Here is an 11461-nt window from a genome sequence, read left to right as displayed (position 1 = left end):
TGGCACACGTTATGCACGCGCTTGCCTCCGGTTTGCAGTTCTCTCCTCCTCAGACGGCAGGGGCGCTGGTTCCTATTTCTGAGCCAACTGTCCATGTTTGCTTGCTTTTACGTTTGTCTTGCTCCCCTTGGCTGTTCACTCCAAGGAGGGAGGAGGAGGGTGTAGGTATACACGCCTCACCAGGACTCACTCTCTCCCTTCTCAGACATGGTGGTGGGAAAGAAGGGATGAGGAGGAGCATGACTTTCGTTGGCTTGTTTCTTGGACAGCGCGGTATTCGTTTTCTCTCTCTTTTCTTTTTGCTCTCGGTGTGTTTTCTTCTTTTCGCGGAGGATCCAGAGGAGGAGGGAGCGGGTGATAGCGAAGGGACGGCGCAGTCTCGGGAGCGGCTGTGGGCGCGCAAGGATCGTACTACGGTGGTGTGTGCTCGCCTGGGCTGCTCACAGCTCGACGCCACTCGACCAACGGGACGCCTCGACCACCGTTCCTCTTCCCTAACACCGAGGCCAGGTGAGACGCCGGCTGTGTTGGATTGCCGTTGACCGTCGGCGCCGTCAACCGTAGTGCTCACGCTCGAGCCCGACGCGTGCCGGACTGCGGCGGTCTCTGACTCGTGGGTCTCGTCTCCCTTCTCGATTTTACGCGGTGTGCTTTTTCTTCGGGGCAAAGCAACGCCGACTCTGCCGCTGAGTTGGAGAGATCACGAAAGTAACTTCGTCTGGAATTGGTTGGATGTGAACGTGAATGTTACCCCTTTCGTTCTTATACGTTGCAGTGACGCGTATGCGCAGTGAGGTGATTACCTCAACCCGGTTTCGCTGTTACACGAAACGGGAATTTGCTGTTTAAAGCCCGTATACAGTCATACAAAATATAGGTTCTGGCGTCAGTTGTTTGTTGCAACCCTGCGCTGTGAAATCATGTACTTCTTGCTGGTTTTTAGGAGCACGGATTTTTCGCTTGTTTATAGCCCTAATTGTGGTGATAAAAGAGATGCTAGATTAGAGCAAAAAAGAAATGCTATTTATATTGCCCTCTCTCCAAGGAATCTCGAATTTAGCGGGCCTTTATTTACTGAACAAAAAGCTTATGAAATCGGTTTTTTACGTTAGGCTTATCGGAAACAACTTCCTTAGTTTTATCATTTTTAACATCTTTGTTCGAACCAGCGGTAAAGTCTAAACATGGTCAAAGGTGAACATTAAAAAAAAGCATGGGGGGAGGGAGGAGGGCAGTACATGTTGTCACATTGTAACTGAAACTGAGACTTGAAATTTCACAAACAGAAATTTTCAGCATACTTAAACCGAGAGTGCTCAACAGATTTCGCCAGAATATACCACAGGTTTCACGGTTGGGCCAGAGTGAAAAGTCACGTGAGGCCAGAATACCTAAAGCACAAATGATTGCATATGTATATATGTTGAATACTGTTCCCAAAGGAATATAGCCTGCTCATTGTAGCCGTCCATAGAATAATGAGAGAGCGCCCTACGAGACACAGAACATGTTTCGCACATTAGAGAGAGGCACAGTAATGTGATTAGTCTTTTGTTTTTAACTCGTTCGAATTAAGCTCTGCACATACGGTTTTCACATTCATGACTGTTGATTTACTCTACCTGGCTCTTTCGTGAAATGCATATGTCGTAACACGAGCTGCTATAATACTCCAGCGGCATTGCGTACAGGTCAACTTGGAGTACACTTGACGTATTGCATCATTTGAGGTAACAAGTAGGGGATATGGTAGAATTGGTAAATAATACCAAAAGAAATATGTGCCGTTTAACTACCGTGTTCTGTCAAAATTTACCAGCGACATTTCGTCGACCATTGTTTTTGACATTTGAAATACTCTCAACCTCATCGATTCCTAAGCTTTAACATTTTTTTTTTCAAATGTAGAGTAAGCAAATGTAGCATGTTATGTTATCTCTGCATTATTGCTAACGACAGCGTCTCTGGAATTTGCATAGCATTGTTTCATTTTTAAGTTTTTAACACAAAAAAGAAAATCTATGAAGTTCCTACAAAATCAAATTTACTGGCGATATTTGCAGATACAGTGCCAGTCAACTAAATGGTGTGCTAAATTAGTGACCTGCGGTCTCACATTTCATATTTACAGGCGAGGTTTTATTATTTTGTCAATGATGCCTGGTTAACCGTAAATACTTGAACACCATGGGTGATGCGTCAGCTATGTGTGCGTATATCTGTGCTAGCCCCAGCTTTTAGGAGCAGTATTACTTGAGTCCTGAACGTACCCTAGTAGCACGAATGCCAAAGATTTGAAGTGTGAAATTATAATTCGCGTTGTCTTGCATATCATCACTTAACCCACAACCCAAACCACAATTTAATGCACCTACCTTTACCTGACTTTACGCTTGCGTCAAGTTAAGCTAAACGCAATAGATGAAAACGCTACAACTGTGGTAATTATTTTTCTGGAGACAAGATTCGAATCCTGATCCTAATAGTCGCTACTTCTGCTATTCTAAACCAAGCTTGCGAAGTAGAAAACAAGATGAAAGAAATACAGTAGAAAAAAAAAGCGAAAACAAACGCATTTAGAATATCCGAGTGTCTTATATTTTGAAAATGATAGGCATCATCCTGCTCAGCTCGAGCAGTGAACTCTTTGCGAACGTAGCACTAACCTAACGAGCGTGTCATCACATCGCCTGGTCACTGACCTTTTTTGAAGTTTTCTGGATTTGAAGAACATAGTTCACTGTCTTCATTTGAAATGCACCGGTACGGAATTCTGTCACAGCATGTTACATCGCATTATCTCATCTCGCGTTATTTTTATTTGAAAAAGACAATATCAAGGAGACTCACGGTGCTTTTTTCAAGGGAGACGCGCCTGGTCGTTTACGAGCATGTATTTGGGAAAACAAAAGCCGTAATGACATGCATTGGAAATATATCTGTGTGTGCATACGGAGTTTTTCACACACGGTATTCGATACGCTAACTTACCTCCGCTGATAAAATGTGGCGTTATATGCTGTGTATGCAGTTGTTTTACAGACATCGTTATAGATATGTATGAATATCTTCGCTGGACACATTGTACGGTACGAAAACGCAGTAATAAATGCTAAAGGTCATGATATTCTAAACAGCTTTGCCTACTGTCCGGCACAAGATTAACATAGGAATGCCAGCACATAAAACTAACCGAAAATTATGAACAAAAGAAGCGTCTCTTAAGCGTAGCAAGTGTCACTGTGCTTGAAAATTTAGTGTGTTCTGAATGTCATTAGACGGCAAACTTGCCCAAGAACATTCAAGCATAACGGTCAATGTGACTGCCTATTCCTGCATTCTAAACAGCCTTCGTGAATGTCTATGACGGAAAAGTCGTAGAAATATCATTTCAATTTTGTTTCGACTCCATGAATGTTCACAGAAATTTGCAAACCACAAACAACAACTGGACAGCAGGCTTATACAGTAAGGTTATACGACTGGATTTTTTACGCAATGAAGAGTATTTGGCAAACCTTTAAGACAGTCCGGATCTATAGGCGGCTTTTCAAACAGAAAGCGTGCGTGGCCAAGTGGATCAAACAGCACATATAGAAAAGGACAGTTAAAAGCACAGATAAAAAGATTATTCACAATTAGAGAGATAAAAAAAACTTTCCTTGGCTTCATTATCTGCTGGACTTCATTAACGTTGTGTCAAACAAAGAAACAAGCCATCAAAATTCTCTTCATTCAGCACGGTGTCTTGATGAACTGTGCCAGGTCTGTCTTACTGGCCACAAAAGCTACGGCCACTTAACGCAAAACAACGACATAAGGAGGGAAAGGTCGGGGGGGGGGGGGGGGAGGAATTTTCCAACAACAGCTACTTCTGCGTGCCAGGTCACTTTGTTAGGCCACGTCAAACGAGAAGAAAGCAATATGAAAGCACAGGACACTTACACGAATAAAATAAGATAGACCCCCAAAACGCACGCTTAAAAAGGATTATGTGTGAACAGTGGTAGCACACGCAATGCAAGGCTGCGATAATTAGGGTAGGAAACACTTTTATAGCATATTATCTCAGACGCGGGATGGTAACGTTCTGTTTTCGCGGTATAATCTATGTCCGGCACAACTGAAGAATCTGTTTTTTCATTGTCTGTTTGACGCGCCTTTAACAAGGTCACTTTCTTTTGTCATTTCCCTCAGGGGCGTAGCCAGAAATATTTTTCAAGTAGGGGAAGGGGAGTTCAACCACCCTTTATGTATGGTCGTGCGTGTGGTCGTAAGTGTGTCGTATACGTACCCATGCAAAATTGAATATATTTGGGATGAGGGGGGGGGGGTATTTAAAGCTCACAAACCCACCCTGGCTACGCCAGTGATTTTCCCGAGTTTCCCTAGACAAGCGGGATTACTTGCAATGGTATTAAACACCCATTTCCACCGACACGTTTCAAATCTTATTTGTAGGTGCCACCTTGAGACATTTTTTTAAAATAGCAATACTGTGGAGTATACGATGAACCGAGTTTCAAGCGCAGTTGAGACAAAAGTCTGCTCGTCCTTTTAGCAACCGATGACTTACCACAGAGAGGGCCAGCAAGTAAAAAAAAAACACAAGATGTCAATAAAACTAACATAAATGGTGACGAAACTCGACCACCGTGTCAACCATGAAGTGAGACAGAGAAACGATCAGAGAAGCCAACAATTTCGCTCTTTCACGAGCACCAAGCTCTTGGCTCGTAGTCCGTCATCATCGGCCCACGCTCGTAGGAACCGAGCAGCCCGTTCGGAAAAGCGGGCTACACGAAAAAGGGGGGGAGTGAGCGAGGTACGAGCAAGGCGGCGGCGGCGGCGGCGGCGGCGGGGCGGGTGGCGCCGTCGGAGCCCGTGCCCGAGGGCACCGTGGGGCCCAGAATAGCCCCGACGCACCACCGCCGCCGGCCCGCTAGTGGGACGTCCCGGGTCGGAACACCCTTTATGGACGCGGTGTCTCGTTCCTCTGCGTCGGTCTCCGGAACGCTGTGTTCCTCGCGGCCCGCGATGTGACGACTACACCCGTCCTTGTTTTGCGACCCGTAATCCCCGTACACCGCTCGCGTTAATATCTACCCCCCAAAAAAACGTCTTTACGACATCGTGGTCACCGAACTGCAGGCGGAACTGCATCACCCACGTTCCGAAAGAACGATTAACGCGAAACTGTTGGATCGTTGTTCTTTCTGGAACAAAAAATAAGATAAACAAGAAAATGTGGCTTTACTACCGGCACAAAAACAGGGCAACGCTCTCCCGCGTGATGTGGCTGTAAACATCGGAGAGATATCAGATATGTTTGCCAATGTCATCACATAAGCAAAATGGAAGCAGAGTTTGGTCATGTTACCGTGCATAGGTCAAGACAGTTGGTGATTGGAATTTTTATGATCTAGCGCGAAAATAAGTTTCAGTGATCTCACTCTGTAATAAGGAAAGAACAAATTAGCAGTATATAAATGGCACTTCTCATAGTTGCATGTAGCTTTCTTCGTAACGCTTCAAAGCACCGTGAATGTAAATACTTACGTCTCTAAGCAAGCTGTGCAAACTCTTTCATAATGCATGTTACTAGTATTCGCTCACATGTTGACCTCTAGAAAACGACATATTGAGGACAGGTGGAATCAAACAACCCCAATCACACATATTACCGGCCTAGTGGCTTCTGAATGGATAAAAAATTCTACATACTTCGTTGCCGTGAAGACAAAACATGGACTACATACGCTGCTCCGCGTATTGGCGTTTGTGTGAGTGCCTGTTTTCGATAAAAGAGAATGCATTCTTGAGTTTCCTTTTGTAACAACAGGGCATAAACAACTATGCCATGCAGAGACGCGGATGGCGCGTGAAGCAAGGTGCCATAGTTAAACGTGCACTTTACAGCACGCGGTAAACAATTTGAAGGAATCGCTTTTCGCGTAAAACTTGTACTTCTTACCTAACAGCTGGTTCACATTACTTTACCACTCAGAACTGCATTATACCATAGGCTGATGAACTGTGATGGGCTTTTCTTCTAAATGGGAACGTAATGTAATTGGTTCTGTGCTTGATATTTTTATACAATTCTTTTTTTTTTTGCATTCCGTGGGGACCACTTTTGAAGTCATATTTAGACCAGCGCGTAGCACTTGGCTTAACAATTAAAATATACTCAAGCCACTTCAATATTTCTTCCATCATAACTACGACGTCCTTACCCTTCGGAAGTTCTAGACTGCAACTGCTGAAAAATTCACAGCTAAATAAAAAAAAATTATAGCCGGAACATCACGTAATTAAATTTTCGCCTTACTGATAGGACTCACCAGCATGCTTTGTACACCTCCGCTCTTTTCACGTTTTTCAATGCAGGAATTTCGCAATGCAGTCTAATGGGGGTGTAGAGTATGGGGGTGTAGTGTAGTTTCTGTTTATAGCAGATATAAGAACAAAATTCCGGCATAGATCAAAGAGATTCCCTGTCCCAGCGAATAAAACACCTTAACGTGCAATAATTTAGGTATGTTCTATGGGATCCATTTCTGGCATAATTACAGGCTTGCGAAACATCCATATAAATACACACTCCCATGGTTATACATAGCGTTAGCATTTGAAATTTCCTGTTGGACTCGCTGAAATCTTAAAAGTTCATAACTGAGAAGTTTTTGTCCTTTCAGTGCAGAGCAACAAAAAAGCAAATGCGACGGTCGCGCCCTAAGAAAAGTTTTGTTTTTCTTTTCTTGCGTGCGTCGCAAATCTTGGCGTCCTTCGCTTTCCGTAAGAGCATGCTCCGAACAATGGCGCTATTCTTTAGTATTTTCAGCCACAAGGATTGCCCTACGCAGCTCAACAAGGGACTGACCTTCACTAAAGGAACACAGTAATTAGTTCAGTCTAGAGGATGAGAATGCATATTCACTGTACTCGGTTTGCAGGGAGAATGAAATTAACACATTCTCATGTGGTTGGGAGAATGAACTTTATAACAGCCTAGCCTTTACTGGGACCTTTAGGAACGTTTACTGGTTATGCTTAACCAGTACAGATTGATCTGGACCGAATTGGCAAAACTTCGCGATTGCTATTTGACACTGGCTGCAGTAAAATGATAACGGCGAGCACTGCCTTTAGTGGTCGAAATTTTATCGGCGGGTGAAGCGAGTGTTCTTTTCATTCGCGATTCATCGAACCTGCTCTTTGAGATTGGCTGCCCAGCTTCAGTCTCAGTTTCAGTTTACTATTCGTACAAGATACATAGGTTCATTGTTAGCAGTATGCAGACTTCGCTTATGATAGATGTCCAGCGTCACGATTGGTTGAACGTTTCTCTTGCAAACAACATTAGCGTAGGTCCTTTCCGTAGAATACGGGCCACATTTAGCGGCCGAACTTGGCCCGCAGCACGACAAACCGCTTACCGAACGATACCCGCCACGCAGGCCTATCGGTAATGGTGCTCGACTGCTGACCCTAAGGTCACGGGATCGAATCCCGGCCGCGACAGCCGCATTTTCGATGGAGGCGAAAATGCTTGAGGCCAGGCCCGTGTACTTAGATTTAGGTGCACGTTAAAGATCTCCAGGTGGTCGAAATTTGCGGAGCCCTTCACTACGGCGTCCCTCATAATCATATCGTGGTGTTGGACGTTAAACCCAAACAATTATTATATTACACTTGCAGAACGACAGCGTCGACCACGGTCGTCGCTCTTCGAAATTTGATCTGCGGCTGAAACGCGTATGCTGTTTATACGTGATTTATAAAAAAATGCAGCGTTATCACTGTTACTCTGATAAGGTCTAGAATGTATACCGCTACTCGCGTTGCTCATTCTATCCGAATGAAATGGACGATAACATTCGAGAAGGTTCGAATACGTGAAAGTGCGACTTGCGGTGAACGACAACGTGTGTGCGAGTTTCAGCTGGTGAAAGGCGGCCACTATCACAAATGAAGTCCAATGACAATCCTTTCTTCCCCTGGAGTGGTACTGCTGCTTTGATTGCGAGAGTTTGACTAGTGTGATATATTAATTGGCTTTGTGCTCCCTTTCTTTCAGGAGCCCCTACTAAAGCACCAAGATGACGGAAGCCGAGATGCTGATGGAGGTAAGTTACACATTTCAAATAGGCGGTATTTAGAAAAATAAATTGATAAATACAAAAAAAAGCTCAGTATTAGCTTGTATCTGAAAGGATCCTATAGGCCTTGGTTTTTTTAGTCTCTGTAATAATTGAGAGGTCCTGTTCCAATCACCGGGCTTTTCGCTAATATGGATGAATAAACCTCATAAATATTTAAGAATGTTGCTGACGAGATCGTGAACAAAAGTAGGAGTGTAATTTGCACTGACCCAATGTTGTTTCATGCTACCGCCAAAGTGTATGTGATGCGCTCTGCAACTTGCACTTCAGTTTGTCAAAAAAAGAGAAGAAAAATCTCTGCACCCCAGTGTCCTTAACAAACCGTAGCTTCAACCTGCGTGTGTAAACTAGACACCTTCTCATAACGTCCAGATAATAAAAACTGTCATCAAGAGCTTTAAGGAGGCTTTAAGTTGTTTCAGCGCGGGCTTGCATTAGAATTCACATTAAAACTAGCTTGTATCCGGGGCCTCTTTAAGGTTGATTGTGCGTTCCACAAAGGCATACTCATTAGGTGACACGTTATAAGCCCGTGGTAGCAAATACAGCTATTGTTGCACCAGTTTAATGACATTATAAATCCCGCAGGGGTTTTTTTTGTTTGTTTCTGCTTCTGATGCAATCTACGCGCCTTATCTCTCCCCGCCATCGTTAGGGATAACCAATTAGGACTTCTCAGCGCAATCTTGTAGACATCTGTAACTTAGCAGTGCAGAGATCTTGAGTAATTATGAAAGCACTGAAAACGGAAACATCACTAGTAGGACATTGCTGCGCTTATCATGCTGCAATTGGGCTCCGATGGACTACTGCCCAGAGGTCATAAAACAGTGGTTGGAGGTGAAAAATTATGAGATTCTCTGTCCGGGAATCTTTTAAAGCAAGAAATTTTAAGTTTTAAGTGACAATGACAGAATTCACAAAGAAATCGCATTCCTCCCACCAATGGTTTCAAATCAATGTCAACGTATTCATCTTGAAAACAGCGCAGCAACACGAGGGCGAAGAAAGAAACAATGGGACGGGCACTGTTTTCAAGATGAATACCAACCAACTTGCCCAGATCTCTGTTCTGTCAAGGTACCAGTTTGATTAAAAAAATGCGATAAAAATGGGTGTATACGCGATAGTAATACAGCGTTTTCAGCTGCTGTGTTATCAAACACAGCTGCACTGCGCGTTTTTGTAACGAGTAAAGGTGTACACAACTAGCCCGACAATCTCGTGTAAACCTACTCGCACTACCAAAGGAAACGATTGCTTGTAAACAACTTCAAGGCTCTTTTTTTAGCGGCGTTCTGTTCCCGCCTGCTATAGAGACTACAGTCATCAGGTTTACAGGTTTCTTAGGCTGTTAAGCAATCTGTTTTTTTACGACAGGACACGTTGTTTATCCGGCTTGTATACACAATCTGAGGTTCGTTCGGACCCTGAGCATTGCCATTTCGTGGTGTTTGCAGGAGAAGCTCCGCAAAAAGAAAGAGGAGGAGGAGGAGATGTGGGCCGAGTACCTGGAACAACGAAAGAAACAACGCGCCAAGGAAGAAGAGGAACTGCGGAAACTAAAAGAACGACAGGTGAAGGACGCGTACCAGCGACCTCTTTTTTTTTTAGTTCTCTCGAACGAGCCATGATACCCTTACCGCTTTACGGACAACACCGACATAGAAGGATGTGTACAAAGAACAGCCGGTGGCATTCTTTCTCGATCCCACATGCTGTAGTGGCTTAATTTCTGAGCGACGTAACACCTTCTAGTGGCAGCTTCTCGACGCCTACCTCGCAGCGTATTTCACTTGCAAATGACGTCTATTCTGTGAAGCATTATATAACAGATCACGCACAACGGATTAAATGCGCTCCAGTACATTGTATTCAGGCAGTTTCGACTCATTATATAGCATTAGAAATGCACATAGCTTCCACATGGAGAATTCCTATTAAAAGAAAACTAAAAAACCAAAGATCGACAAGTAGTCTACGAATAACAGCGTAAAATGATACGATAATACAAGTCGCGAATTCAAATTCACGGAGAGCCAAAAAAATGTGCAGGTATTTTAAATACTATTACAAGATCACCTACAGGCAGTGAACATGAAAAAGAATAAATTGCGACAGGAACGTGTACGGCATAACAAACCAATGTTCTCTAAATACAAATAGTTGCGGTGAGGATGAGTGCGCACGCGCGAAAAATTCGGAACGTTACGCCCTCTGTCTGCATGGAGTGCCCTGGGAATGATGCATGGGAGTATGCTTGATGAACTGGGTTTCATATAGGTGCGGGGATAGCTCTTGCTCCAATATTTTCCCACTTCCTCTCCGAGCCTGCTGAGATATTTCACTACTATACGTTTACAAAGTATGCAGTGTTCGCGTAAACCCCATATAGCCGCTTGGAGCGTTGTCACAAAGATAATGTTAATTACAATGTCGATGCCTTTGCTGTGAGCGAATTACTGGTAGTAACAGTGTGTGCAAGAGAAGCAATGGAGATGTTTTGAATGCGGGTTATGTAAATAAACGTGAACTAACATGCGAGACTTCTGAAACAAAGAACTAGGATATCATGCGAGAATAACCTGGCATGAACAGCCACTGCTTGTATCAACAAGTTACGTCTTACCCAGCGACTGACAGAATGACAAATGGACGTTTATATTACTTACTAAGTGTGCTCTTTTATAACTAGGTTGATCCTCATAATGATCGGCTCATAACAATGTTAATATATATTCCATACTGTCGCCCTGACAAGAAAATGCTTGTTCTTTTTTTCTTTTCAGTAGCTGTTTCAAATTTCGCAAATACAGGAGAATGAGAACTCAAAGGGGATCATACTGTAGCTCGAAAAGGCATCGCTGTATAGTTATAAAGACAACGAAGCAACTTACCCTCGTTGTCTATGTCGCTGCGCCAATAACCTTGAGGCCTCACGTCTGTATTCCGACTTGATGCATTCAACGTGCAAGGACGTACAATGGTGCTCCATACGAGTTTCAACATGGTGGCCATGATTGAAGGGGCCCCAAGACTATACTGTTACATCGGGAAACGTGAAATTGGATTTGAAAATACGAGTAGTCGAAGCAGTGTTTACGTCACCGATTTTTTTCTCTGTAGGCGCCACCCTGCAGTGTTGGCACCGCTTTGACCACGGGCCGCATTTTGCAGGTCATATTAGGCGCTACTTTACACGCACGATTACAATATTTGTTCACAGCGATCTTCATTTTACAAGAGAAATGTTGGTGCATTCTGTTAAGGCTAGGTAATCTCAAATGGTCTTTATG

General features: G+C 43.7%; 1 protein-coding gene across 2 annotated transcripts in view; it reads left to right on the top strand.

Moving 5' to 3' along the window:
• The first annotated feature begins 298 nt into the window (after positions 1-298).
• Positions 299-11461, top strand: part of LOC119383407 (troponin T, skeletal muscle) — a 31471-nt gene continuing 20308 nt past the window's right edge. Inside the window, exons 1-3 of one of the 2 annotated variants that reach the window (XM_037651518.2) lie at positions 299-510; positions 8081-8129; positions 9626-9742. In XM_037651518.2, coding sequence (XP_037507446.1) covers positions 8103-8129; positions 9626-9742 — 144 coding nt within the window. In that variant the 5' untranslated portion in view covers positions 299-510; positions 8081-8102. The remainder of the gene's footprint in view (positions 511-8080; positions 8130-9625; positions 9743-11461) is intronic. The other variant, XM_037651517.2, reaches the window with a different exon arrangement.

Source organism: Rhipicephalus sanguineus, chromosome 2 (assembly GCF_013339695.2).
Source record: "Rhipicephalus sanguineus isolate Rsan-2018 chromosome 2, BIME_Rsan_1.4, whole genome shotgun sequence".
In the NCBI taxonomy this organism is placed as follows: Eukaryota; Metazoa; Arthropoda; class Arachnida; order Ixodida; family Ixodidae; genus Rhipicephalus; species Rhipicephalus sanguineus.
The sequence above is the reverse complement of the archived record's forward strand: the minus strand, read 5'-3'. Positions and strand labels throughout refer to the sequence as shown.